Below are 27947 nucleotides of genomic sequence, written 5' to 3' on the forward strand. Positions count from 1 at the left end.
AATAAATCACACTTTGAAAAATGTCTTGACATTTTGTTTCCATATCTGTATTTAACACTGGCATGGTTCTTCTACGTCCGGCTCTCTGGGGTAGTTGATAAAAGGCAGGTGCAACATGACACTTTGACAATTAAAAATGAATTAGCATCAGACAGTTTACCTCTGTGTCAAATTATGCGTCGCATGGTGAAAACTAAAAACAGCAAGACGTGAAGCAGTCAAATAGCCACAAGAACATGAGCAGACGTGTTTTTATTTAATATAAACTCCTGCGTTCACTAAAGAATATCGGTATCATCAAAATTTAGATAACACTAGTGTGACTTTACGAGACATGGGTATAAATTCAGTGAGACATTTGTGATTGGAAGTGCCCACTTGACAATTTCAGTTGTGTTCAGCACCTACTGTCAGCCGCCTCACAGTTTCCGTCTGACTCACATATCATCGAACAGACGTTGCTACATATTCTTACACACATTCCAGAAGATATCCAACAGGCTATGTCAGTTGTACTAATGAAAACTCTCACCTTCAAAACTATAAAACTATATATACACAATTGCACAAAAACGTCCCATCATTTGTCATGATAATTTGCACTATTGCACATTAATATACTGAAAGTCTGGACCTGTGTTACAGCTCCTGATTATACAAATAAAACTAAGAAGAAATAAAAAAATCACACCCTAGTTCTCTTATTGTTTGGGTAACAGAGAGTATCAAATTTTTAGGTTGTTCATGTAAATCTATCCAGTTACTTGGATTCCATCACTGAACATGCCATGTCCTCGGAGAGCCTTGGCAACAGGGTAACCCTTTTTGTTTTCTGGGAATGGAAACTCAAGTCCACTGAGGACAATATATTATCAGATTCTTTATACGTACTGCAAAGCTCTTTTGATAAGAAAACAAAAGTTGGACACAAAGGGAAGTTTCACTGAGATCAGAACACACCAAAGCAAACTCTGTCAAGGCATATTTCGTCTGCTCCATCATTGCGCCATACAGGGTAGTTTACAATCTAGAGTCATGAGACAGGTGCTCACAATTTTCCTTTGAGGCGTGGTGGCACCGTGCCATTTCTTACTAAACTCGTTAGCCCTGACATTCCTTTATCAGTCGTCACGCAGCCCGAGAGCCAGCACCATCGGGAGCCCGACCCCGAGGATGAGAGTTAGGCTCTCCAGGAGCCCCAGGTAGCGCTGCTGGTGGGCCTCGGCTGCAGTGCACTGCTGGAGGTCAGAGGAGGGCTGGCCTGTGCCGCTGCCGCCGCCGCCGCCGCTGATCTCTGGGAGAACATGCACCGTGGCCACGTAGAGGAAGGTCCCAGCTGAGAAGAGCATTCCCACACCTGTTGCACTGAGCTGGCTCTGAGATGAACTGCCAGACTGCACACACAAACACATCCAATCAAATAAAACCAAGCCCCTGACTGAAACTGTATAATGCTGAGATATAATCTTTTAGCTGCTTTCTTACCGCATGTAATATGAAGTAGGTTGTGATGGCAACTATAGGTGATGCAGCTGAGAAGGCCAGCAAATGTCCCTGAATGTACTTCTTTTCGAGGCCTGCATGCATCAGAAAGGAGACCAAACCAAAAGCTGCAGGCGCCTAGGAGAGTAGAAGGATGGTCAGGTCTATTACATCTTGTTTTGGATCAGTGCTGCTGTATATTTCACAGAAATGTTCTCTCAGGGAACCTCACCTTGTGTAGAATCACGGCAAAAAATACTACGACTTGCACTGTCACTTGACCCGTGGCCACGGCAGCGCCCAGAGCAAATCCATCAGCTATATGCAAACAAAAATCTTGTCAATCGTCACAACAATCTACTTGTTCGATTGATGTCCGTGCATTGAGCTAAAGGCTCCAGGCTATGCTTTAAACGCAAAAAAAAGATGTCAATTGAAACATAAAAGACAGAAACAGTGAAGGGATCACATGCAGAGTCATGGGAGACTTTAACAAATCCAGTCCTTTGTTTGGAATTTTCCTTGCCTGTGGCCTGGAGCTCCTCGAAACATCTTGAGCAAACACAAGTTAATCAAAATATGCCGTACAAATCTTGCTGTATAAGTACCTGCAGCATGAATAACCAGCCCCAAAGTGGCTGTGATGCCGACACTGTTGGGCAAACGAGTGGTTTGGTCTGAAATGAGACGTTGCACATGTTGTGGGGATAAGTAAAACGATACACATGGAGTGGACATTCTGCAAAGTGAAGCTGATACTAGAGCTCTGCCAACTTGCCACGCATGGAAATGTAACTTCCGATCTGATCCACTACAAACATGAAGGTGAACCCGAAGGTCAAAGCCACTCCGATGAAGAAGCGAGGCGGAGGGCCACTCTCTGTGGATCTTGTATTTTTCTCACTGCCATTCAGACCACATGGCACGTCAGAGCCGGAGGATGCTGCAGAACGAAGATGAGGGACAGGAGGAGCGTTTGATCACATCCACACACAAAAAAAGAGAGGCACACATTTAAATTACGGAGCCCCTTTGATCCTCATGCGCTTCGCCACTCTTTTCAAAGGGCTCCAATCAAACACAGGTGTGAATTTCGTGCGTGGGGGTGGCGCGGATTATGTCTGATCAGTTGGCAATGCCACCAAGAAAAGGGGGCCATCCAGATAAATACTGCAAGGTCCTCATTGAGCTCATTTTCGTGTTCCTACTTTTCCGGGGATGGGTAGTACACCCTGCTCACCTCTCCACGACTCTTCCAGTAAGCCCACTCCCTCTGGGATGGTGATTGCCAGCGCAGTCCCACACAGGAGTCCTGCCCCCAGGATGGAGACAAACTGCAGGCTTTTCTGGGAACGGGCACACGATTTCAGCTGATCAGCGGGACAGTTTTCCGTGACAACAGGCGCATAATTCTGCGCCCAGTCTCATTCAGAAGAAACTCTTTAAACAGCATGAAGTGTATGCGGGCAGGAATAAGGGCAAACACTGCAGGTTACAACAAAGTTGGATGTCCTCTCCCTCGCCGTGGCACCGTGACTGAGTCGTCGGAGGACTGTTTTTTCAAGGGGAGTTAAAAATAAAATAATAGTAATTAAAAAAAACACTTACCTCAGAAAGTCTGAACAACAGTGGGATGAATCCAAGTAAAAAACAGCCTACAAACATCGCAACCGATATAAAAGTAATAGTCAAGCCCTCGTCCATGGCGACGACTTCTTTCTAACACGAGTGGCGAGTCGGCTTGCCGATGTGCTACATCCTAGCGTCCTGCTGAAATCCCACGGTCCGTTCTCACGGAGTCTCTGGGTTTCCGATGCTGGACCACAGGACACATACGTGCCATGCTGTCTTTTCCACGTCGCACCTCCGTCTCCCTGCTCTTGCGCACCACCGCGGCACTTCCCTCCCGAGCAGCACGCAGCGTCCAGTGTCGGACGCTGGGAACGGCACCCTCCCGCCCCCGCCAACCTCTGGCCGTCCAATCGTCTACCTCCACCCCCCACCCCCGCCCAATCTCTCTCTCTCTCTCTCTCTCTCTCTCAAGATGTTTGAAACGTTTCACACGCCCAATCCACGATATAGTTTAAGCCAATGCGGTTCCCAACCTCGGGGTCGGGAACCCCCAAACGACGTCGGCCGATGTAGCTGACGGGTCGCAAGGTGGTTAACAGGACCGGACCACGGACGGACTTCACGCTTTTCCCTCTCCTGCTGGTGAACTCTTAGAGGAGCCTACCTCTTCAGGTCCACAGAAACAGTCGAGAGGAAAGAAACCGTGCAAGAGAGGAACAAGTAGGGAAGAGTTTATAAAGTCAGGAGACTAAGTAATGTCCGTTACACAGCAACATTAGCCACTATAAGCTACTGGTCAGACTAGACCGACTAGCTGTAGCAGCAAACGCTCCTGGACAGTACGTTTTATTCCCTGTTCATTTAACTTTAAACGTGAGAGGGGAAATGTGTTACATGCCGTCGCTGTTAAACAGAAACTCTTACCGTCGACAAACTTGATTAAATACAGATTTATTTTTTTCAAAGAGCTGGGGGAGGAAGTAGAGATACACAGCACATACTGTATATCTGTTGTACAGACGGCCCTTTGGACAGAATGAGGAAATGAGACAGTCAAATGCTGAGATCTGCTAGTGTTATTCTTCCTATCTAGAAAAATGTAAAACTAAAAAAAAAAAAAAAAGGCAAAGCACACAAAACACATTCTAAATTGTGCACAGTTTTGAGATGCAGACATTTTACTGCCCATTCTGAATACATGGTAGAAGCAAGCTGAGAACTTCTATTAGAGAGTGTTTGACTGTTGTTGACAAAAACAATGCATATATTCCCAGTGAGTCCCTCTATGGATACAGATCTTGTGAAGAGAATGTAAAATAAAGCAACTCATCATGATGATCCTAGACCTGGAATTAGCGAAAGACTACCAGAAGTCATTGCAACCATCAGACTGACAAATGAAATGCCTTAACATGGGACTGGACACCGCTAAGTTTTGTTGTAGAGTATAAAACTTTAAATTTCTGGTTAGCTAGTGAACAGTCCTTTAGAAGCTGTTTAAATACAGTGATCACACTATTACTTTAGCCACTTTCAACTTACCAAAAGTTATGGAATTAACCTACATTCAGTGTTTAAAAACTGAAGCTGTTGGACAAGATGAGATTTTTTAAGTATCTCCCTTAGAGCTGGACAGTATATGTTTTTTGACAGGACACATTCAGATTTCTAGACATCTCAGAGGTATAAAAATGAAGAGGTATAAAAAATAAAATCACCTTATCATGACTAGAAGAGTTCCAGACTCAATGGTGTAAAAAAATTCTCGTTATTATCCTAAATCATATACCCATGGACAAATTATGGAAACAGTTTATGTTCACCATTATCGTCGTCACACCCACATGGGGCGTGCCCTTCTCTGTCAATCATATAAGTGAAAGTACGATTAGTGCACATTTCCTACAATGGTTCTCTGAGCAGCTGGATTATACATTTTTCATATTATGGTCCAATAATAATAATTGGTCCATAATGACAGACTGTAGTGATACTTTGTCTGCAGCGTTTTGCCTTGCTTTACCAACAATCTTCTTTATGTTTAATGGGGCAGCTCATAGTGTACAAAAAAAAAAAAAAAAAAAAGATGCTTCTTAAATCCTGAGTAAGGTCATAACTGCATGGACACTGCATTTCACATGAGAATGTGTTACCTAACAAACTTTGTTTTGTTACAGTATGTATTTTTGTCTGAGTTCCTGAACCTTAAGAGAGGCTGCTTCGTATGGCTGAGGCAGATCAGGGAGATGTTAATTGAATCTGCGTGTTCCAAGATCAAGTATGCAGTTGTAGTACATCAATGTTGCTCTGCCAGAGGCCTTACAAAGCTGGTAACTGCTTCTGCAAATGGAATGTTCATTAACTTCATGACAACTCATGAAGCAACAGAATGAATATATTTTCCATAGATTTTCTATTTTCTTATCAGTGGGTGTTGGGGGTGGCGGTGGGGGCAGTGTTCCATAGCATCAAGTTAAGCTTTGAAAATGAGTATGATGATAAATGTAATTGAACCTCATCTACTGGTGTAACTGTTCAAATCTCTTGTGTAACCTAGCCCAAGATTTGATATGTTATCACCAAAATTGCGCACTTTGAGTTATATAATCTAAAACTCGACATTGAGTACAGGTAAATGGAAAACTGTAACAATGCTCACTAACAACTAGAACTTAGAATATGCTACCTACGTGATGGATCGTCTACATAAAACATTGAAGAGGACCTTACACAGATTGGTAAGATATGGATTACGTCTTTCATAAAACTATCCAGTAGCCACCTAAGCTTAATGCTAATTTGAAAATCTCTACATACATATGTAAACATATGGGGAAAAAAAGATAACAATGAAGACAACAGAAATAGAGAACTGGTCACAATGAGTATCATCTGAAACTGACCCAGAAAAAAACCCAGAAGGCCTTTCTGTCCATCCTCTGAGCAGCACAAAAGGATCAGCAGGCCCTTGGCCTACAGTCCATTTGCAGCAGCCGTGCAAGGATTGTCCCCTACTGGGGACAGCATCAGTAGCAGCAGTCCAACAGCAGTACCAACAAAGGCTCAGAGACTGAACACCAAAGAGATCAACATCAGTGTAGTGTGCCAAGATATGAATTATCTTCTTCCCCAGTTTAGGGATGTATCAAGCTTAATGGCATTTATAATTCCATGCCTACAAATAAATACCACGACAAAAAAGGTTATTTAACAAATCTAGAGTTTTGTAGCTGTAGAGTTTCAAAGCATCCAGGAGTGTTAGTAGCAATGATTTTTTTGTGGTTTTTTCGAAAGCTTTTATGGAATTGGAAGAACCATCTTGAGACCACATCTGCACAGACCAAGCTATGTGCTGGCACGGGAAAACTCTAATGCTCTCCTCTCTCTTAAGATGCTTATTCAGGGGAAGCATGTAGTGCAGACAATTAGAGATACTGGCAAAGGATTATGGGAAAATCCCTTCACCCTTTGAAATTGAAGGCATGCTTTGCTACAGTACCTTAGGTGAAACTCAAGGTTATTGGATAGGTCCTCTCTTTGAAGTGCAATAATGTTAAGGAAATACAGACAGAATATCGCTCCTCTTACAAGACAAGGCAAAAGTTCTTCATTTGTGCATTAGTGTCTTTCTTTCATGGGTCCATGGGTTTTAAGGTGTGCCTCAGCTCCATGGGGGCAGAAAGATGTTGCTACCCTTGAACATTTCTCTCTGCAGGTACCAGAAGATGTGGTTTGGTGGGGCCCAGTGAAGGAAACGCAAGAGTCCTTGAGCGACAATCCGTTTAATCCTTAGTAGACAGTGTGCTTATGTTAGTGAGAAGTCCCTCGGTGGAGGTTGAGATACTTTGGAGAACCGTTGGTACAGTTCCTGGTTTCATTCACATGTTCAGTGCATTCCTCAAGTTAACTTAGGGGATCTTTTTCTGCTCTAGGCAGTATCACTGCCGCACTTCATTATCAATGAGGCTGTCCTCACCAGACTGGAAGTCCTCATTCAGGCCGTTTTCGACGTTGATTATTTCCTCATCCTGCGAGGACGCCTGGCCGTCGTCCTCGCCACTGCCTGAACCAGCCTCCTCTGAATTTGGGTCTTGAAGTACTAGAGCAATGTACATTTGCTGTAGGGGAGAAAATGAAATGAAACAGAATGTTAAAGTCTGAATGCTAGTTCATGTTTCAGAATAAGCTCTCCTTACAGCAAAAGGTTTTTTCTGTGGGTTCTAACACGTCCTGCACTTTTTTGACTATTAATAAAATTGGCAACAAACCAATGGCATAAATTTTGTGCCCTGTAAATTAAAAAAAAGCCATCTTTTTATCACAAAATATGGCTGAAGTTGAAAAATAAAATAAGAAAAAAATAAAAATCGTTAAAATATTGGCATATCTTAAAAAAGATCCATGCTTGTTTAAGATATTTAATGTACCTCCTCATGTTTTCTTTTCTAAAAGAGTGGAACATATTGATTTCTATCTCTTTGCTACATCGAATCTTTGTTCTTAACAGAGTCTGCCTTTTTCCTCTGCTTGATGCTGAGGCACACATTGATATTAAATAAACATGACCCAATACATACTGCTGCCTTGCTGTCGGCAGAAGTGCACACTGGAGGTCCATTCTCCAATCCATCAATCTCCTGGGTGTCAATCTGGGACAGAAAACACACATTTAACATAAGCAAAATAAAGCTTGTCTGACATGGAGATTCTAGAAAACATCAGTACTAAGCAAAAAAAAGTAAAAAAGGGTGACTATTTTGTTACCTTGTAGTTGTGAGCACTGAGATATTTAAAATGTCCGAAGCAGACGTGAGAGAGGCAGACAATGATTGTGATGATCAAAACTATGAACGTGAACATGGACGTTGCAGCTGAAAACCCTGGGGGAAGGAAAGCAGAGGGCCATTTGTTTACCAGGTGCTTGTACTTCAAAGTGGCAGATTATCTGTAGATAAATCTGGGCATGTGTTAGGACATTAGTGGCCTGTAGATGGAGTCCTTTCTTACCCGAGCGAACAGTGGAGAAGAACAGAAGCCAAAAGAGACAGAGAATAGGAGCAGCCACCACTTGGTTGACAGCTCCAGAATGGATCTTCTTGTCCAGTTTAGATGGCAGATAGGCGTAGTACATGTTGTACCTGTCTGCTAGGTGTTTCAGCAGCATGTACATCAGCCCTGCACAGACAAGGGAGACAAGAGAATCAGGGGAAGTAATCCAATTAGGCCTACTGATAAGCTTCTGGATAAAGAACAGAACCACCGTATGCTACCCGGCCTCTGTATGTTTCTCCTGCAGTCATTTAATCAGCACACTATCATGATATGAAGCAGCAGTAACCCTGCAGGGATAGTAAATGGTAGCACCCACCAAAAGGGACGATGATTGGGCAGGTGATGCTGTAGGTCATAACCACAGTGAAGACACACATCATCCAGGCATAAGCTGCCCCGAACTGGAACTCATATGCTTGGTGCTATGGAGACAAAATGACAGGATATTGAAGAAAATTCAAAATCTAAACATCCTAATTTCAATATCTACATATCTATGTAGTTATTAACATATTTAATTGATTAACATGATAAAAAAAACATTTCCAACCTAAAATCATGGCAGAGATTCCCCATTTATTATGTATTGTATGACATTCAAGTGTTGGCTTTCTGATTTTTAGCTGCTTAATTGACTTGCTCATGCACACAACAATTAAACAATTACTTCCCCATTCAGTTTCAGAGTATATGTTCATGTAAGAGATCACTTATATCCAGCTAGCAAGTCTTAAATTAATATATTTCACATGGACCCATAAATGATTTCTTGGTAACTTGGTAACCAGGGCAGCAACTAACCCTTTTGACGTTCCTCCGCTCAGCTGCAGAGCGAGCCAGGCAGAGGCGGATCATGTACATAAGTAGACCGGGGATCCTTAGCAGGTCCATGGCATTTCCAATGAATGCAGATGCAATGACATAGTTCACGAAGAAGGCCCCATTGTCAGGAAGGAACACACACCTAAAGAGCAAAGAAAAAGGTCGGTACCACCAAAGACTGAAAAAGATAGGCTCACACTGAAGTCGCATATTACAGAAGCCAATTTAATTCCAAATTAATTTAACTATATGAGACCTAGTTGGGGTAAGTATTAAATAATGATTTTTCAAAATATATTTAAACTAGTTATGGCACCAAACAAACTGGACTGTTAAGGCTGTACAAAAAAACATGCCACTTACTCAAATCTCACTTTAGCATCTGCCAAGAATCTCTTGTCAAAAAGCCAACGGAAGAAAACATCCAAACTGCAAAGGTACAAGGAAAGAAAGGAATCAAATAAAATATTTAGGCTGGCAAAAACGAACTGATGTATAATTTAACATTTAATTGTATTACAGGGAATAAATATAAAAAAATGCTATACCTGCTGAGTCCTAGGGAGGGCAGCAACAGGACCATGAAGATCAAGAAAGTGTAGCATTTGTGCATTGTGGTCCTGTTCTCTCCTGAGCTGTAACCAAATGAAATATTTACACACACAGACACAACACACTCAAACAACCTAACCATCAAATGAGAATCAAGACAACATGACCCTGATTACTAAACTATTGACTGCAGAAAGTGGGAATCGTACCGGGTCCAGTGGGCTTCGAAGAAGGCAGAGTAGTAGACAATGGTGGGAAGTAAGGCGGAGAAGGACCACAGAAGGAGGGTGGGGAAGAACTGGGTGATGATCGGATTCTGAAGGACAGATCAGAAAGACATGGACACAATGCGTCAAGAAATAGAGCGGTGAATTCCTGCGCCTCTGCGACAGCATTCAGACTTGTGATGGCTCTGATTTAAACCCTGTTAAAGCTTATTTCTTCTCCTTCATTCTCTCTTGCAATGATTCCCCTGTATCGGTATGCTAAGGTCAAAGATGGCCGAACTGAACTTTGAACACTCACATTTAGGTACTCCACTGGTTTGGTAACATTGAACTTGTCCATGGTGGAGATGATGATGGCTGGGGTGGTGAGGAAGAACAGGAGGAGGAAGAGGACACAGTTGATGATCAAGCAGCGGATCCACCAGGAGAATCCTCCCACTGACAGATGCTCCCTGTGGGATAAAGGTTATGTAGCGGTTAGACTGACACTGGGTCATGAACCGCAGTTTTCGACACAGCTGGCCAGTAAACTGATACTGTAGCTGAAAATGCGGTTTGTCATCTGGTATATGAAGTCTCTTCAAAGTGGACTGAAATTGAATTATATCTCAGTGTGATATTAAGAATATAGTGAAGAATATGTAACTTGAATGTGCTCTCACCAGTAGACATTTTGTGGATCAGGGGCGTAGCTGACAGTCCAGTTGTGTGTGTGTAGCTTGGCACTGAACTGAGAGCTCTTGGGCTCCCGACGACACTGACAGCCCTGACACTTGCAAGCATTAAAGTCCTTCAAAATGCTGAGAACAAACATCCGTGCAATCAAAGAACAGATGTTGCGATGGGTCAAGAGCCATGTAAGATGTCAATTCAAAAACAATCTCACAGATACACGTTCACATATTTTACCATGTGTAAATGTACTTACATGGCAGTTATGGACTCGTTTTGAAAGGTGACAAAGGCCATTCCTAAAGGTTTCCTGTTGACCTTCTCTTTCTCCTTCCTGTAGTCCTCTTTTAGTTGTCCCTCCAGCTTGGTGTAGTAACTCACTGCCTCTTCCTATGAAGGACATACAAATTTAATCAGAGTCTGTTATATTTGTTTTTATTTTACTTTAATTCTAATTGCCATTACCTTACATTACAATAATGTTGAAAATCAGTTAATACACAGGGTTAACCACATTATTGGCTATAAATAATTAATAATTATATGAATGTCAAACTATGACTTGCCTTTTTATATGTAATAATTTAAGAAAAGACACTACACTTAACTAATGCGGAAACCAATACTACCTTTAGTACATTTTACGTCTATAATACTAGATAGTTTCTGGGATTAACTAACAACTGTCTGCAATTAGTTGGTTTGGAGATCATTTATATGAGCAAGTATCAGTTTCATCAGATCACAAGCTAGATAATGTGAAATTGCAGCAAGCTAAACCTGCTACTGTGATACTATTGTGAACAAGAAAGGTTCCTAGTTTTATCAACTACATGGTTGTTAATGCTGGATTTTAGCATCTTGAGATGAATTAGCCTCTATCAATGTAGTGTAGATCTTAAAGGTTTTTAAAGCTTAATTTTAAACATTACTGGGGTTTTGATGAAGTCCTGATTTCCAACATCGTGGGACCATTGTACTTGATAAATAAACCGATTAAAATCTAATCCAATTTTAAAAAATAAAGAAACACAGTGTTGTGCACTATTTCACTAATAAGATGGTAATAGCCAATTTGGCTTCATCAAAAGGTATCATAAAAATTCCCCCATTTATGTATTCATCATATTTACGCTAATCTGCTTTCCTCATTCAATCATTTCGCAAGTCACATGTTCTACATCTAAATATATACAGATAGCTGCTGGCGTTGTTACTTTTAATGTATGTCAGTGATACAAAAATAACTGCAACTTTAAAGTACAGCCATAAATAATAATAATAATTAAAAAAAATAAATAAATACATAAACAGCTCAAGGAGCATCATGACTGAAACATAGATAGTGGCTACAAAATGTACTAGTACAAATATGTAATTTCTGTGGCTATTCTAGGAGCAGATACAGCATGTTACATTGCTTATGTGTTTCCTGCTTAGCCCTGCCTTTTCACAAATCAAAAATCCGATGTCTTCCTTATCTTCCCCTCAGAAATGCTGTTGGTATCAGTTTGTAAACTAGTTTTAGGAGTGTGTTATTTTGAGATAAAGTTGCAATATGACAGTCTGACCTGCTCACAGCCTTTGATGATGCAACAGCAAAGGTGACCACAGGGCTTTGGGTTGATCATGGTGGTAATATGTTCCTTGGCCTGTAGGTCAAGGAAGAATTTCTTGCTGCGCTCTGTCTTCTTCCTGCAAACAAAACATCAGCTTTGTCAGACTGAAGAAGGGCTATTTCAGTGAAACATGCTCAGGTCCTGAAGCCAATAAGACCTTACCTAAATATGTCCCAAAATGCTATGAAAAAACACAGACACAGACACAGACACAGACACAGACACTGACACTGACACTGACACAGACACTGACACAGACACAGACACAGACAAACACGCTTAAAACATTGTTACCTTTCAGAGTTAAGATACATCAGCCTGGCCACATCGTAACAGATTCGAGCTTCAAGTACAACACAGTTTTCATATGCATGCCTATGAAAGAAAGGCAGGGAAGGAGAAATTGAAAGGCTAGATAAATTTACAGAAGCACAAATGTACACAGAGTGCAGTACTTACACATTCTTGACAACAACAGCAGCTTATTTAAAGTAGATGACATCTCTCTGCCACATTATTAGAACTTTGGCAAGTTAAAAAAAAGGTAAGAATGCAACAGCCACATATTGTAAAATGCTTTCACCATTTTTCTTTTTCACTTGTGGTTTTGGGTGGGTCGGGGGTTGTACTCAACTGTGGAGGGCTTTTTGCAGTTCATGAACAAAGACAAGATTTTGTTTAATACTATTTGGTTGAGTAGGAATTGAGCCAAACACTCCCTCCTCAGTTTTGACACATGACTTGCATAAGCCTAATCATCGGGCTTCTATTATGGGCAATTACACATATAGGACCGACCATTGTCTGATCCCAGCCATAAGGGCTAGGACAAAACAGCTGCTTTTGAAAGAAAAAGGCATGGCTTTCATACACCTTAATACAGTTACTGCACAGCTGAATCCCATGACGACAGTGCGCTGTACCATTTTTATAAGCAGAATGTTTTAAGAATTTTTGAGATATGAACTGTGGAGCCAGGACACCTGTGAGAAAGATCCTGACGAGTGCTTACTCAAAGTGTTGCTTTATCTCAGTCTCCTCTGCATATTTGGAGATTCCATTGACAAATAAAGTGCGTTTTACCTGCACGGAAATAAAGACAGGGAAGTAATTACCAACACCATTCAGACCTATGTGTTGCAAAAAAAGGAGGATTTTCTGAAAGCATGCCACCCACCAGGTCATCCTCCTTGTAGTGCATCTTGGAGGTGTGCCGTCTCATGCTATACACCGTCAGTAACAGGTAGAGAAATGCAAAGGTGGTATGCAGCCACAGTAGTGTATTACTAGGGGAAAATAAAGGGTAAAAAGGATTTAGTGAGAGGGTTAGAAAGTACAACAGTACAACATAAAGATTCAAAGTAGAATATATTATGAATAAAGTGAAGGTATAAGAACTACTCACTCAGCATCCAAATTTGCTATAGTGGTTCGCCCAAAACTATAGGCGTTGTTTTCTGTAGATAAAATATCATTCATTGTATTGTATTATATTAGACTGCACTGCACATAATACAGCAAGGAATGTGGAACATGGTTTCAATTCGTGGTTAAGTAAAAGGACATTTGGTAGTGTAATTTCCGATTAACTACACAAAATGAAAAGCATGCTTTCATAGAAGGCAGAGCAAACTTGTGAAACATTATAAAAAGAAAAAAAGAGAAGACACAGGTATGATAAAGACTAACATACATTTTTAGGGCAAGTAATTTTATATGCAAGTAATAAACTTGGATTATAGCTACAGGCAGAGTACAGTTCCTAGGTTCCAACTTGAGCCATTTAGTCACAAAGAAATTTAAAAGAAATTGATATTTCTGTATGTGCAAATTCTCAATCCAAGTGTAAATCTTACAACATATTTAATCGGTGTGTTCTTATTATTTTTACAGAATAAAAGCATGGCATTATAGGTTATACAGTTCTGTACATGCTTCTAAAAGCTTCCAATTTTTTGGGTCTACATGCTTGAGTAGGTTGCAAAGCTTTGTATACTTTTGTTCATGTGAAGGCACTTTTATTCACAGGACAGAAAAAGCAACAAAGACATAAAAGAAGAACAAGAAAAAAAAACTAAGAATCAAAAAAAATAAATAAACCAGCTGAAACGAATATAATGATGACAAGACAGCAACCCCTACTCAAACGGTGACAGCAAAACTGAGGGGAAAAAAAATGCAACTATTCTCTAAATTTACAACGATCCTCTAGTAGTAAATTCCAACTGACTCACCAAGTAGGTTTCCCGAGAAGTTAACAGGCAAGATGATGCCCACTGAGAGCACGCCCACCACTACCAGCAGGCCAATGATGTGGCGCTGAAAGGACAAGTAATGTACTGCATCCTCACCACACTTCTCCCTTATCTCTTCATCCCTACAGCGAGATCACACCAACAAAGTCAGCTTTTTAAGAGCAATACAAAGCAGACAAAAATGTTATATCTATTTTAAATCAGCGTTACACCAATTGTTATTTCCACTAAGTAGCTTGACTCACTTGATGCGGAAGATAGCAGTTAGCCAGGAACAGAAACCCTAAGAAAGAACACAACAAAGAACTGAAAGTGTTGCTAGTGAAGTTGCACCATACAGTATGTTCTATATGAATGAACATCATATTTCATCCTATAAGAAAAAAAGCATACTTACTGTGTCTCTCTGATCAATGTCCACAGAGCTGGAAACTGATGTGAGGCGTTCGTAGCGTTCAGGTGTCTCTGATGTCATGGCAGAGGCCACACTGTATGCAGGAAAAACAACACATAGTACTTGCATGATGGTACACAACTACCAATCATCAGCATGTACCAGAATGTTAGTTCTTGGCGTCTCAGGACAGTGGGATTACCATCAGTATGGAAAAGTTGACAACACAAATCACGCACACACGCACGCACACACGCCCTGAAATGGACTGAAGAGAGTCATCCCTTTTTACCCTGTGTGGATTGCACACAGGGTTTGGGTTGGTGAACCAGTCAACCACAGGAACAACCTCTGCAGCCGCATTTCATGCAGCGTTAGGAGTAAAGAGCCTACTTTACCTAGGCTGAGGACACCATCACTGTCAGAGGAAAGGTTGCAATAAAAAAAGATAGAAGGGAAAGCTCTACACATAAGAGCATTCGCCGAGAAAACAACAGAAACCCAGTGATCATCAAGAGGCAGATTTATGTTTGTCTAGCAGAGCCGAAGGTTCTCCTGGACTTCAAAACAGCATGTAGACCTTATTATTTACTTTATACAAATTAATTGCACTCCTAAGGGAGGTCATGTCAGTTCAATTTATACATAACTGAAAAATATGAAGAGAAGCCAGGCTCTGCTAGTACTCCAACACTGGCTCAGTGTTGAATACTACATGAAAGGATGACGTCACCCAGGGCTCTAAGAGATTTCTAATGGAATGAGGAGAGAGTCTGTGGCTCTAATCCACCGTCAGTTTCCTCTCCCACATTCCTTTGAGAAGTAGGAATGGCTCATCACAGCTCTAGGAAACAGGATATACTGTAAGTGCACCATGTTAGGGCCTGTCTATGAACAACCACAGATCAGGGAAGCATTACCTTTCCCTGTATGCATCCTGTCTGTGCGGCTCATGCTGTGCGCTCACACAGAAGAAGTCCATGCTTCATAAAGAGGTCAATACACAGATTAGAACACACAGATCTGATTAGGATGGTGAGAGAGGACAGGGACATCCAACAGCAGAAGTACAAGAGTGACAAGGAGAGGGAGAATAATTAGGAGCCGGCACTGGGAAACGCCTGGAGAAGAAAGAAAAGAAAGAAAAAAAAAAAAAAAAAAAAAACTAAACCGTCAAGAGTGAAAACAGACTGTAACCCACAGCGGCCTGGGTAGAATGAACAAGAGTTACGAGTTAGGTTAAGTACATAGAGACAAAATGAGAGAAGAAAAAGGCAGTGAGTCTACAATATGGAGAAATAACATACTATTCCCGATCATCCAGGCGACTGTACCGTTGATCCATTCGTCTGGTAAAAAGAGAAGCAAAACAAAGCCATTCAGCTCAGTTAAGAGGAAATGTCCCTGTCGGCCAGTATGGGTGCCGGTTCAAAGAAAATCTGGGGAAGCATATTACACCACAGGCATACCAATGAAGGTTCTTGTTCATTCTGGTATACATTATCCAGCCATATAAATGCATCTATGGCCTATGATTTGATTCATTTTTAGTTGGGGGTCATTGCTTGTGTAGCTGAACAACAGTGGCATCAAATTTATAACGCATTTTTGGATTTTTTTTGACTAACCACGCTTCTTAGTAAGGCTGCATTCATTTTTCAGAATTTAAAGGAATTTAAAAGTGCTGATCTCAAGTCAGCACAGGGTCATGAGACAACAAACTACATTTCCTGTCTGTTACAAAAGTGTCCCATGCTGCCACCCCCCTCCCATCCTCCCACCACGCTGCAACCTCATTCTCTGCTCACATGCAGCTGCAAAAATAGTGTAGCTTCAACATCACACAAACACAGCAGAGGGATGTAGGTGATGGAGCACTGTGTCATGTACTTTCGAGGGTTCACAGTCAATTAGGTCTGTAGCGATGTCTGGTCTCCCTCTCTCCCAATTTTGATCAGTCCTTTGTTTCATCTCATGGTTTAGTAATTTAAAAAGGAGCAGTGGCATCAGTCCTTGTTGACAGGTGTCTCTTTGGGTGCTTCACACAACTATTCTCTTTATTCAATCAGTGTGCAGACATCAATCTCAAATTATCCATACCCATTAATATATCTGGCAGGATATTATCATATAATATCAGGGATCTAAAGTTCATGGGGCTTAGATGCAGCTGTGGTTTTAAAGTGTATCTAAAGGGGTTTTTAAGTTGAGAATAGTTACTACTCATTTGTTTCTTCCTCCATTTCAGGCTTATTCCAACAGCAGTCTGGCCTTTCCATCTAAAACTGACCAAATTATTTAACAAGTGCCAAAGCATGAAAATGTCAATGTGCTTTATTGCCATTAAAAGGAAAACTGCTGATGCTGACTTCCTGTCTGGACTACCACCCTTGTGGTGCCTGCTTCTGTTGGAAAAGTACATCACTCCACCCCCAGAACAAGAACACAGGCTTTTTCTGTGTTAACTAACATCCAGAATGAACAGCCACCAAGTACCAGATGATATTAAAATTTGTCTTTGGCAAATAAATAAATATGGGTTGACAGCCACAATGGCTAGTACCTCCTGAGACACTACAATATGAATGCTGAAACCCTTTGGTGTTAAGCTTTTTTTTCATATTTTGCCCCCTTTGATCACCATACACTTTGTGAATATAAGCAAATTACATCAATGCCTAACAATGGCTCTATATCAAGCAGGCTCCTCACTTGCTGCCTGCTACACTGGCTCTATTGAAATATATATTAATATATACTGTTTGTAACTAGCCTATCATAACATGACAATAAATGTGTGTTTGTCAAAATTCTCTTCCTAAATGTACTAAAAACACTTTTGAGGGAAATGCGTAAGTAATTATTTTAGCGGAGAAAAAAATAATTTTTGGAAGGTAATTTAGGTTGGCATCTTTTGGTCTGTGTGCCAAACAGGTAACTTTGGACAATGGTATCAAACCAAATATTTACCATTAACCACTACTGTGTATTCAGCACTTGTTACATATATAACAAGTGCTGAAAACACTTGAAACACAAATTGCAATGTTAACATATCAAATTCCAAACATATCTGATATATCAGTGCATGTTGGTCATAGTGTTATTGTTTTTCATGAATCACAACAAGTCAGTCAAAAAGCCTTGGTACTTGTACTTCCAGTCTGGACCAATGTGTTCTAATTACCTGTCAGCGTCGGTCACCAAAGCGAGGCGCCCGTAGTCCCATGCTACTTTTCTCAAGAAGGAGAACACAAACAGCAGCCCCTACAAGGACAAAATAAACAGTGGCTGTCAACACCTCTAGTTCATTTATTTACATTACAGAAACCTACTGAACAAAAGTTACATAACTACTTGAAGGTGTTTGTCATTTAAAAACACATTCCTGGAAGTATTTCACCTCAATTCTGTGAGTAATGGAGAAAACACAAAAATTGAAGGGCTATAGCACTGCATCATGATTAGGATATACAGTATTGTTGAAAGGTGCAAAAATATACTAATCAACTGTAGTAACTGGGCACTCCATTTGACAGAAAAAAGGACTCACCAAGAAGCACATAAAATCAAGGGCAAGGACAGTTGGTACCCCCCCGAAAGGCAAGCCCTGGAGTACTGTACTTAGAATTCTGGCCGAGTAACAGTAGTCCTTGGTGGAATTGGGCGGGGATGTCGGGCAGCTCTCTGAATTGGAGCATCCTTCCGCCCCCCAAATGGCCATTATTAATATCAACACGCGGTGCATCACTCACTGCAGCATCTTGACAACCTGTAACGAAGAGGCAAAAGTGTTAAAACACTAAATATGCGGATTACTATTCCATTCAATTCTATCATTGACAAATTGTGAACAGTACCGCCCTCCATTACATAGAGAGAAATGCAGAGAAGATGGAAATAACTGGAAACTTGAGGCTGACTTTTCTGTCCTGTCATTAGTCATATGATCGGCTGTTGCTTTTGACCACATGCATGACAACTGAAATCTGCTTGTTTTAAAAATCTGTGGCCACTATACGTGCCAATTAGACACAGCTAACTTTGCTCCGATTTCAAGGAGAATGACTGTAGTAAAATGACACTGAAAATTTGTCACAGTATTGAGGCCGTCACATTACCAACAAGCAATTCCTGTCCCTATTTAGTAGACAAAAAGCAACACTGGCATCCCGTTGGAGACATGTTTCTAGCCATATGATGAATTTCAAAGTCCAATATTCACTCTTCTATTAGTTCTGATTCTGTCCTCCAACAGCTCAAAAAAATATCTGGGTCTTTAGCTTGCAAGATGTTCAACTTTCTTCAGCGGTCACATCCTTCGTTTTGTCTCAAGCAGACAGCATACACTCAGCCTGCCTGTGCTTGTTTGCTGGACACTGCTGGACACAGCCAGTTATTAGGGTTTGATGAGAACAGTGACTCACGCTATATTTGGGTCCAAATGTGAGGACCAAAGCAATGACCTAAAAGCCACAGAGCCACTGAAAATTTGGATAAACCCTTTCACTTTACATTGGGTCATTTAACTCTTAATGCAGTTTTGGGAGTAGAGTGTGTCTAACCCTGACGAGTCATACTCAACAGATGTGGCCTGATGGGATAAATCATACATTGGCTACCTTTATATTCTGTTACTTTACCCTCCTCCTACTAATCTTTGATGCATTTCAGTAAGAAACAAAAAGCAGATGACCAAACAAGCTACCAAAGGGCAATGATAGATACCGTTGACAAAACATGAATAGTGTAGGAGAGATTATGAGTCATATGAGAAATGTATCTTTATCCTGAGTAAGCCGAAATAGTCCGATCTCCTGACCCCGGCACACAGTACAAATGAGGCCATCTTGATTTGGCCTCCTAACACCAAGGTCCCCATTCATTGCCACAGGCGGGGATGCTCTTGGTCAGGAAACAGACTTAGATGACCATTTAAAGTCTATAGCAAATATGAGGGACAGGACAAAAATATTGCTTAGATAAAACACTAGCCATCCAATCAATATCTGTAGGCATCTGATGAGATCTGATGACACATCAACATAAGTATACCCAACATCCTATACAGTAGCACTGGAGGTGCAAAACATGAGAGATATCCCACTGACTTAAGCTTGAACAGAAGTGAGCCAAAAAAGCATTGGTTTGAGATGTTGAGATAAAAAAAAAAACCCTGAAAACTTAAGTACCTTCTCCATCTTGTAAAATAATGGATCTATCCTTATCTACAGGCTATTACACTTTAAAGTCATCGTATTTCACACAGACTGAACAAAGCGCTTAGAGAAGGCGCGTAGGTGTCCTGGAGAGTGCTGGCGAGTGTGTTTGCACAGTTGCACTGCTATACTCGTGCCCTTCGACCCACTATTACCAGCAGCATTCACGATGCTGCTCATCTGCCCTAACACTAACTCATTTATCCGCTCCCTGGAATGCTGTGACATCAGTGGAGAGGGACGCAGCCAGAGCTGAACAATAAGCCAATAGAGACCGCAGGGTTCAAATGGACCGGTGTCAACCCAAGGAGGACACAACATACACCCCTATGCCTTCAGCAACAGTGCTGCACATCCTGGACCCATCGCCGCAGCTCCAGCTGTTTAAGATTCAACACGAACATCTTAAAAAGGACTTAAACACACCTCAAAAACAACTTAATATAACACCTAAGTTATATGTGTTATTTAGGGTACAGCAAGCTCACACCTCTTGGCCGTAATGTCAGTGTCATGGAAATACCAAAATAGGTCATTTACATTTACTCGTTTGGCAGACACTTTTATCAAAAGAAAATTTAAAGTGAGGTCAAGTATTACATATCTTCTTGAGAGACATGGCTACTTTTAAAATGTATACAGTTTATATCTATACATTTCTAATTGTTATGTCATTTGTACTTGCTTTTAATCTACAGGGGTTGGACACAACAACACAAACACCTGATGATACAATGCAACAGCACTGCAATAAAGCCGCCTATCTGTTTGAGACTTATTGATTGGTAGAGTAGAGCTGTGTCAACAGCTCTTTGACTCAAAAACTGAGCAAAATAAAAGTTTTTTTAAGGTGGTATTTATGACAGGATTGCATTACACTGACCGGTCACAATATTTCATTCACAACTTTTGTCTTGCCTTGAATAGTTTTCCTGGCCATTTTTCTCTGTTTAAAAGGTGGCATATGGGGTTTTCTTTTAAACAAACAAAACTTATGTTTACATTCAGTGTTTCTCGACGAAACACAATGTGTATCACTAAGGTCGCACAAACGTTTTGAGTGCATTTCCATCCTCACATCATATTTGCAAAGCTGATTCTTAAAAATATTTTAAATCATCATTTGTATACATCCATGTTTACTTGCAGTCTTCTGTTACATTGCCTTTGTTGGTGCATTTGTATGTTGTCGTGCACATGCTAGCACGCTCTAGCATGTCCTTGTGCACAAGCATGATCCACGCAAAACAGGAAGCCATGTTGTCTTTTAAAGATGCTACTAAAAGTGCGATACATGAATTTGGACGATGACTCCTGACAGCAAACAAGTACAATTTACGTGGAACATCTCCGCTGAAATAGTGAATACCATAATTACAATCAGTATCCCTCACATTTAACACCAACTTGAATCCATTCTTAACTGCTGAGATTTGTATTCAGCTCCAGTTGGCTTAAAAAAAATAAATAAATAAATAAAATCCTATATTGTAAACAATGTTAAAAGCCTACAGTTACAACCTTAAAATTTAGGAAGCAATCATATGAAATATTGATCAAATATTTTTCTGTGATATGATTATACCCTGTTGAAAGATGTGGTGATTTTTTTGTACATTTCTGAAAATCTATCCATTTTAACTTCATAATTTAATCAATAAAACAGATTTTCATATTCTATGACTTCAGTGTAACAGCTAGCATTGCAGACAACAGTCTTGTACTAAAAATAATTTTGATTTTTTTTTTTTGTCATTTCAATGTCTTTTTTTTTTTTAACAGCACTGTGCAATTAGAGCTTGACTAAGCGGCAGAGAAATACTGTGCCACCTTTCCCCCTGATGCTAATTGCTATCGTACCATCAGACTGGCACACATTCTCAAAATACAAATAAACATAAAGTGGATGAAGGCAGTGAGGAAGAAAATCCCACGCTTTTCCATTTGAAACTCTATCTAGAGTGAGTCTGCCCCTTGCTCTGCAGCAGAGAGAGACAACACAATGTTGTGTGTTTGATCGTCAGAAATAATAAAACATCCACCAGGAAAAATGAAATGAAAAAAGTCATACAGTACAGTGGATCATTCAGTTTTATACAGCCAGCTGCATGTTTATAATATGCTAATAATACAGATGCTGACCTTTTTAAGCCTAGTGTAGCTCCATCTTAATGCATGGACAAATTGAAATTGAAACTACACAACACTCCTGCTCTCCACCTACAATTAGCAACTGAACACATATTGATGACCTTGTGCATTTAAACCTAGACTGTTTTCCATCAGTGTGTGAGTCATTATTCCTTTAATCTTCGTAAATTAAATATTTAAACTGGCTTTGTCCAATACTAACAGTGGGTAAAGAATTAGGTTAGCAGTAGTCAAGCAACACCTACTTGAGATGCTGCACCTTGCTTGCCCAACTAAATAAAACCAAAATATAACAAAAGGAGGGACACACACTAGGTGCCAACAGTAAATTTAATTTTGTTAAAAACATTTTTTAAAAGGTTTTGTTCAACTCTTTTACACTAAACTATAATCCAGATAATGATCAGAAAACTTAGATGTAGTATGTGTTTTATGATTATGAGGTTGAATAAGTCAAGGCAGCCACCCCCTTTAAATGGAAAACTATTGTGTGTTCCATGCAGTAAAGTTATAAGCAATCTATGAAAGTTCTACTTCCAATTATATTTCTCCTAGGATGTTCACTTGTACTTCCTCCAACAACAACAACAACAACAACAACAACAACAACAACTCATTTACAGATATTTACAACTGTAAAAGGGGTAAAGACTCTGAGATCATACATTCTTTTCACGACACACAATGTAAGTACATCTATTGTATAAGACGAAATACTTGACCTTAATAACCTATCCTCAATAAATTTGTGTTCAGAACTAGTGCATCCCATGAGAAAGTGCCAACGACCCCTTGCCAGAGTAGATATTAATTACATATTTCCACATACCTTTATTCAAATGTAATCAAACTGTACTTACATTTCACAGAATTAATACTGTATGTTAACTGTTGTAAATCAATTATGAGCCCTGTTCATCTTGTGAATTCATAAACCTACTTTATATTTCAATATATATTTATTCTGTTTCACAAGAATATCAAATTTGGCATTAATTCTCCAACAATGCTGATGTCTGATAATCCTAATTTGACATTTTAACCTTGTTGCTATTAGCCTGTATATCACTGACAACTGCCTGGTGGCTGAGTTTTTATTATCACAGATTTTTATGATATCAGAGTACGTTTCATAATCATGTCAGATCATGTATGTAAAATTAAGATTACACACAATCCAAAAAAAGGATATGAGAAAAAAAGTTCAATGTTGGAGTTCAATTAAAATATCTTTCCCTGCTGACATAGACTCCTGCTAACATAATCAGTATTTGTTGGTCCAAAATGTTTACACTGAAACCTCATAAATTCAACAATAGAGAGATCATACCAAAATTAAGATTAGTTGAATGACAAATCAAAGTTGATGCTATAAGATAAAAGACTACTAGACTGTATAGAACACAAGTGCACCTAGCTTCTCATCTAAAATCAGCAGCACAACATAGGGTCCTACTCACTGTTGTATAAATCCAATGAATTATGTTATATATGTAAAAGTAATCTTAGTACTGTAATTTAATTCTACCTTCAAAAGACGGAGGTGTGTTTCATCCCATCTTTTGATTGTCAAGGGAAGCCTGAAGTGATTTAAGTCTAAAAGACAACTAAAAAAAATAATTGATTGAATAACTGCACTTGTTCGTGATTTATAAAGTAAGAATACAACGCACTAAGGAGTTGCAGTCTTATGAATGTGAGGCTTAGTGTAATGTGAAGAATGGATTTCTATTAGACGTTTCACTGCCATTATGAATTCAAGGGTTAGGCAGGTGGTCAAGCTAATTAGGCAATTGTATGGCATCACTTTGCATTCAGCTTGCAATGGGCTTCAATCACCGTTTTTCAAAATCATAGATGCATTGATTGATTGATGCCAAAGAAAATTTAATAAGTTCACAAATAGTCAACAGTTGTTTTGTTTTTTTCATGGTAAATGTAAACACATTATTCATGTAGGAAAACCACACATACTCTCAGCATTTGGTAAGAAGTGAAGCTAGTGAAGCCCTTACTTTTTGGGGTTTGTTTTTTTTAATCTTGTGTGAAATCGGTATGAGTAGAGGCACGTCAGAACGGTACTTCTTCTTGAAAGTCTTGCCATCAATATTCATCGATGTCACTGGAGCACGGTATGGGTGATGAACAAAATATTAAGACTGCTAACAGCCAGCTCATGTTTATCCCGTTATAGGCTATGCACAAGGAAGCACTTAGGGCATTAACTGTCACAGCCAAGCTTTGACCAGTCCATGATGAAGCCCATGTCCGGTAATCCAGCACAGTTTACACTATCACTTTCAAGAGATTCTCTCAATACGGCAGTGCTTAACCACTAGCGTTAGCTAGATAGCTGAGATATGTTTGGAATTTCTGGTCTTCCGCTGGTTATCTAAAGGTGTGTCAAAATACTGGCATGAGCCCTACAGCTAAATAGACAGACTTTAAAACTATAGCTGCATTGTCTAACCGCTGCTAGTATCCTAACGTCCATGCAAAAGTAACTGTTTTTCTAAATTCTTTGAAAAATATCCTGACACTCTCGCCTTAAGATATCTGCCTCATCATGAACAGCAGAATATGATCAGTTATAACAAACCAAACATCCCCGCGTCTGATGAGGACCAGCAGGGGAACTTAATCTGCGGCTCGTGGCTCGAGGGTGGCAAATAATAAAATAATCATGAATGTCACAGTCACCTGTTTTAAAACAAAACTACAGTCCTCACAATTAACCAACCTACTTTCGTTTATTGAGTCTAACTTGCATCAACAATGAAAACTAGTTCACATTGCTGGTGACCTTACTGGAGCTCGTAAACGTTCGCTGAGTTAGCCTAACGCTAATGGTAATGGGATGTTTACTCCTTTATTGTTCTGACAGCAACCATTAAGTTCACCAGCGAAGTAACGCACATATTATCTGCGGTTAACTGTAGAAACTGTACAGAAAAAAAACACGTTTGCGGTGAAATACCAATAAAAACATAATTAATAAATAAGTAATCCAACTTACCTTGCTATAATACGCACCAGGGGCAGAAACTGTCACAATTAGCTTATGTGAGCTAAAAGTCAGCAGTAACGTTGACGTTAGCTAACTTAGCCCCCTCGTTGTAGCAAATAACAGGTGGAGGGTGTCTAGCGATCGGTGGCTTTTTCCCGCATCAAATTAGATTTCGTTTAATCTCCCCGACCACAACACTGAAGCTATCCAGATGGAGCTAGTCAGTCAAGCGGTCAAACTGTTAATAATGACAGAAAAGTCTCCGCTGCCTCTGTTACTTCTGTCAGCCGGTTGGACAACTATCGCTAACCCGACCAGTCCACCTGCAGGCGAAGTCAGTAGGGTTTACAGCGTGACGTACATAGAAGACGACCGCGTAGAGAGACGACACATCTTAAACGCAATGAACGATGACTCTTCGCAGAGTCGTCGTTTCTTAGATTCTATGTTCTGCTATTTCTATGTTTCCCCACCAGCGCGTTCTTATGACGTACAACAAAGTAACAAACAAGCTAACTAGGGCCGGTAGCTGCTTTTTTGATTTCTTTAGGTGGTCTTGTTTGTTCGAGCACAAATGGTTGACATTCAGCAACAATTATCAAACCAAAGGGGGTCTACTTATTTTCAGTGAGGAATATCTATTTCTTATATGCTAATGAATACTGTGTTTATCAGATAGCTCACCTAAAGGCAGCCAGTCGCATGTTGCTGACGCCACATCTTTGACATTGGCATGGAGCGTGATAGAAGGGTAACACTAACAAGACAGACGTTTTAAACTTAAACTGTGGCGCTTTACGATGCACCTAGTCTTGTATTTGTGTTATTATTCATCCGGTAAAGAATATAAACCAAAAGTAATTCGGCTCTGTTGTTTGGACTTGTGATTTGTTTGTTTTTTTAGCGGATGCTAGCGATATCATTAGCAAACCATTTAGCTTATTAGCAGCTAACCATGCATACTTTCTTTCTCCAGCTGACACAGTACTCGCTGTAGTTATGGCTTTCCCCCAGCTTTCAAGATCCCTTACTGGACTCCTTGTAGATGCATCGTCCATAATTCATCAGAGGTTTTTTAGGTAAGAGAATTTTCTGTCTGCTTTAGAGCCAAATCTTGTGTATGACTTTACAGCTAGTAAGTTAAAGTCGGTGTGGTCTGGTTAACTGTTAACTTGATAGATTTTACTGAAGTTGTTAAACCAACTAAACTCAGTTTAAACAATTTATTGGCATAGTGATATGCTTCAGTATATCTCAGTGAATCAATAAAGTCCCTCTACACGCCAAAATGTTCTTTATTGTAACTTAAAGTGGACGAATGTTTGACCTTTATCGTGGCTGTTTTCACATCCGTGTCATCTTACGTCCAACATGTAAATGTTTTAAATAAAAAATACATGCAAATTTATAGATTCTGGATTATTCAGTGAGGGAGAAGTACATTTGCTTTTGATAGTTTTAAACTAGTTTGTTTGTTTGTTTTATTATTATTATTATTATTATTATTATTATTAATAATAATAATATTGAAAAACCATACTTGGCACAAATTCTCACTCAAAGCAGGGCATTTGATTTTTCTGGTGTGGATCTTAAAGAATTATATGCAAGATATACCAAACTGCAGAACATCATTTCACATACTAATGTTGTGCTGTCAGCAGGGATAATCATGCATCACTTTAAATATTTATTTTTAGATTATTTTTAGTTATGTAAATCTTAATAAAGTGTGGGGATGTTTTTTAAGGGATGATGTCACCAGGTAGCTAGTTTTTGTTGTTACTGTATGTTGTCATTGTAAGGTAGTGCTTGCGTTTGTATATTGATATAGCAATAGCAACTCTGATGTCTTGGAATTTTGTGTCCCCCCCCATCCCAGCGAAGTCACCATAGATGCTGTCATAATTCTGTGGCGTTATTTCGTATGAGGGTTATCAAAAAATAGGTGGGGGTGAGATACTAGAGTTATGCAACTTGTTCAGTTATTCTGTCATAGGGTGAATTTTTTCTTTAAACTTTGCCCCATAGGAAAGTTAATTTCTTGCATGCCTGCAGAGTGAGGGCGATCTCTGAAGGAAAACTGCAATCATTAGCATGATCTATGATATTTGGTAATGGGTAGTGCCCCGGCAGGTCCTGTAAGTTGAAGATGACCTATTTGCATTTTGCCTTGCCAGTGTGTCCACTGCTGCGGCAGCCATTCAGAAAATGACAAGAGTCCGAGTAGTGGACAACAGCTCTCTTGGAAATACACCATATCACCGTTCACCAAGAGTGATCCATGTCTACACTAAGAATGGCGTCGGGAAAGTTGGTGACAGAGTGTTGCTTGCCATTAAAGGACAGAAGAAGAAAGCATTAATCGTTGGACACAAAATGCCTGGAGAACGCATGAGTCCACGCTTTGATTCAAACAATGTCGTTCTGATTGAGGACAATGGGAATCCTACAGGAACAAGGATTAAGGTTCCTATGCCCACACATCTACGGAAACTGGATGGAGACTACTCTAAATTGTTAGCAATTGCTAGTTCATTTGTTTGATGACTGCATCATTCAGCTGTTGTTTTTCTTTTTTTTGTTTTTTTTAAATATAAACAGTATACACTGTATATTTGATGTCTGCTGGGGGGTATATGAACATGTTATGCTTGTTTGTATTTGCTTTTTTTGTTCAGCAACCTTTAAAAGGAGCACACCCAGTCACAGTTATTGTCTCTATACAGTATTCCATTGTCACCTAATGTATGTAATAGACTCGAGTCTTCGTCAACATGTTTGACCTTAAATGAGGCCTCTCTATACTTACAATAAATATAAACTTTACCATGAACGTACAGGAGATTCTGGTGCAATCTGAGCAGCTAAATTTGGGGTAAGTTCATTTTATCAGGAACACAATGAACAAAATGAAAAAGCA

General features: G+C 39.9%; 2 protein-coding genes across 5 annotated transcripts; one reads left to right on the forward strand and one right to left on the reverse strand.

Moving 5' to 3' along the window:
- Position 1: 1 nt before the first annotated feature.
- LOC120796297 (CSC1-like protein 2) lies at positions 2-25468 on the reverse strand. Of its 2 annotated transcripts, XM_040138952.1 has the most exons (27): positions 25034-25467; positions 18201-18419; positions 17835-17914; positions 15955-15996; positions 14651-14741; positions 14499-14536; positions 14233-14375; positions 13404-13455; positions 13176-13284; positions 13011-13081; positions 12293-12373; positions 11951-12074; positions 10636-10769; positions 10370-10507; positions 10006-10159; positions 9690-9796; positions 9477-9563; positions 9292-9357; positions 8908-9070; positions 8423-8528; positions 8062-8229; positions 7819-7934; positions 7632-7703; positions 7031-7172; positions 1715-1800; positions 1486-1620; positions 3-1394 (listed from the first exon to the last, which is right to left on the reverse strand). In XM_040138952.1, exons 2-27 carry the CDS (start codon positions 18393-18395, stop codon positions 1122-1124), a joined length of 2973 nt encoding a protein of 990 aa, XP_039994886.1. In that variant the 5' UTR covers positions 18396-18419; positions 25034-25467; the 3' UTR covers positions 3-1121. The 2 variants fall into 2 exon arrangements, with proteins under 2 accessions (XP_039994887.1, XP_039994886.1); XM_040138953.1 differs by lacking the exon at positions 15955-15996 and having other exon boundaries at positions 2-1394; positions 25034-25468.
- On the forward strand, positions 25450-27860 carry mrpl14 (mitochondrial ribosomal protein L14). Of its 3 annotated transcripts, none has more exons than XM_040138963.1 (3): positions 25450-25651; positions 26001-26103; positions 27205-27860. In XM_040138963.1, exons 1-3 carry the CDS (start codon positions 25486-25488, stop codon positions 27569-27571), a joined length of 636 nt encoding a protein of 211 aa, XP_039994897.1. In that variant the 5' UTR covers positions 25450-25485; the 3' UTR covers positions 27572-27860. The 3 variants fall into 3 exon arrangements, with proteins under 3 accessions (XP_039994897.1, XP_039994898.1, XP_039994899.1); XM_040138964.1 differs by lacking the exon at positions 25450-25651 and adding an exon at positions 25658-25775; XM_040138965.1 differs by lacking the exon at positions 25450-25651 and adding an exon at positions 25769-25881.
- Positions 27861-27947: the final 87 nt, after the last annotated feature.

This window comes from Xiphias gladius, chromosome 11 (genome assembly GCF_016859285.1).
Source record: "Xiphias gladius isolate SHS-SW01 ecotype Sanya breed wild chromosome 11, ASM1685928v1, whole genome shotgun sequence".
Taxonomy (NCBI): Eukaryota; Metazoa; Chordata; class Actinopteri; order Istiophoriformes; family Xiphiidae; genus Xiphias; species Xiphias gladius.

Bases quoted from the DNA above. Each gene is read 5' to 3' on its own strand.
- LOC120796297 (XM_040138952.1), bottom strand. From the start codon at position 18,395: ATGCACCGCGTGTTGATATTAATAATGGCCATTTGGGGGGCGGAAGGA. The intron at 10,770-11,950 runs GTCAGACTGTCA...TGTCCTTCATAG, and splicing joins TCATCAAAGGCTGTGAGCAG to GAAGAGGCAGTGAGTTACTA. The intron at 7,173-7,631 runs GTATGTATTGGG...TCTCCCCTACAG, and splicing joins CTGCCGACAGCAAGGCAGCA to CAAATGTACATTGCTCTAGT.
- mrpl14 (XM_040138963.1), top strand. From the start codon at position 25,486: ATGTTTCCCCACCAGCGCGTTCTTATGACGTACAACAAAGTAACAAAC. The intron at 25,652-26,000 runs GTGAGGAATATC...TTCTTTCTCCAG, and splicing joins AGGGGGTCTACTTATTTTCA to CTGACACAGTACTCGCTGTA. The intron at 26,104-27,204 runs GTAAGAGAATTT...TTGCCTTGCCAG, and splicing joins ATTCATCAGAGGTTTTTTAG to TGTGTCCACTGCTGCGGCAG.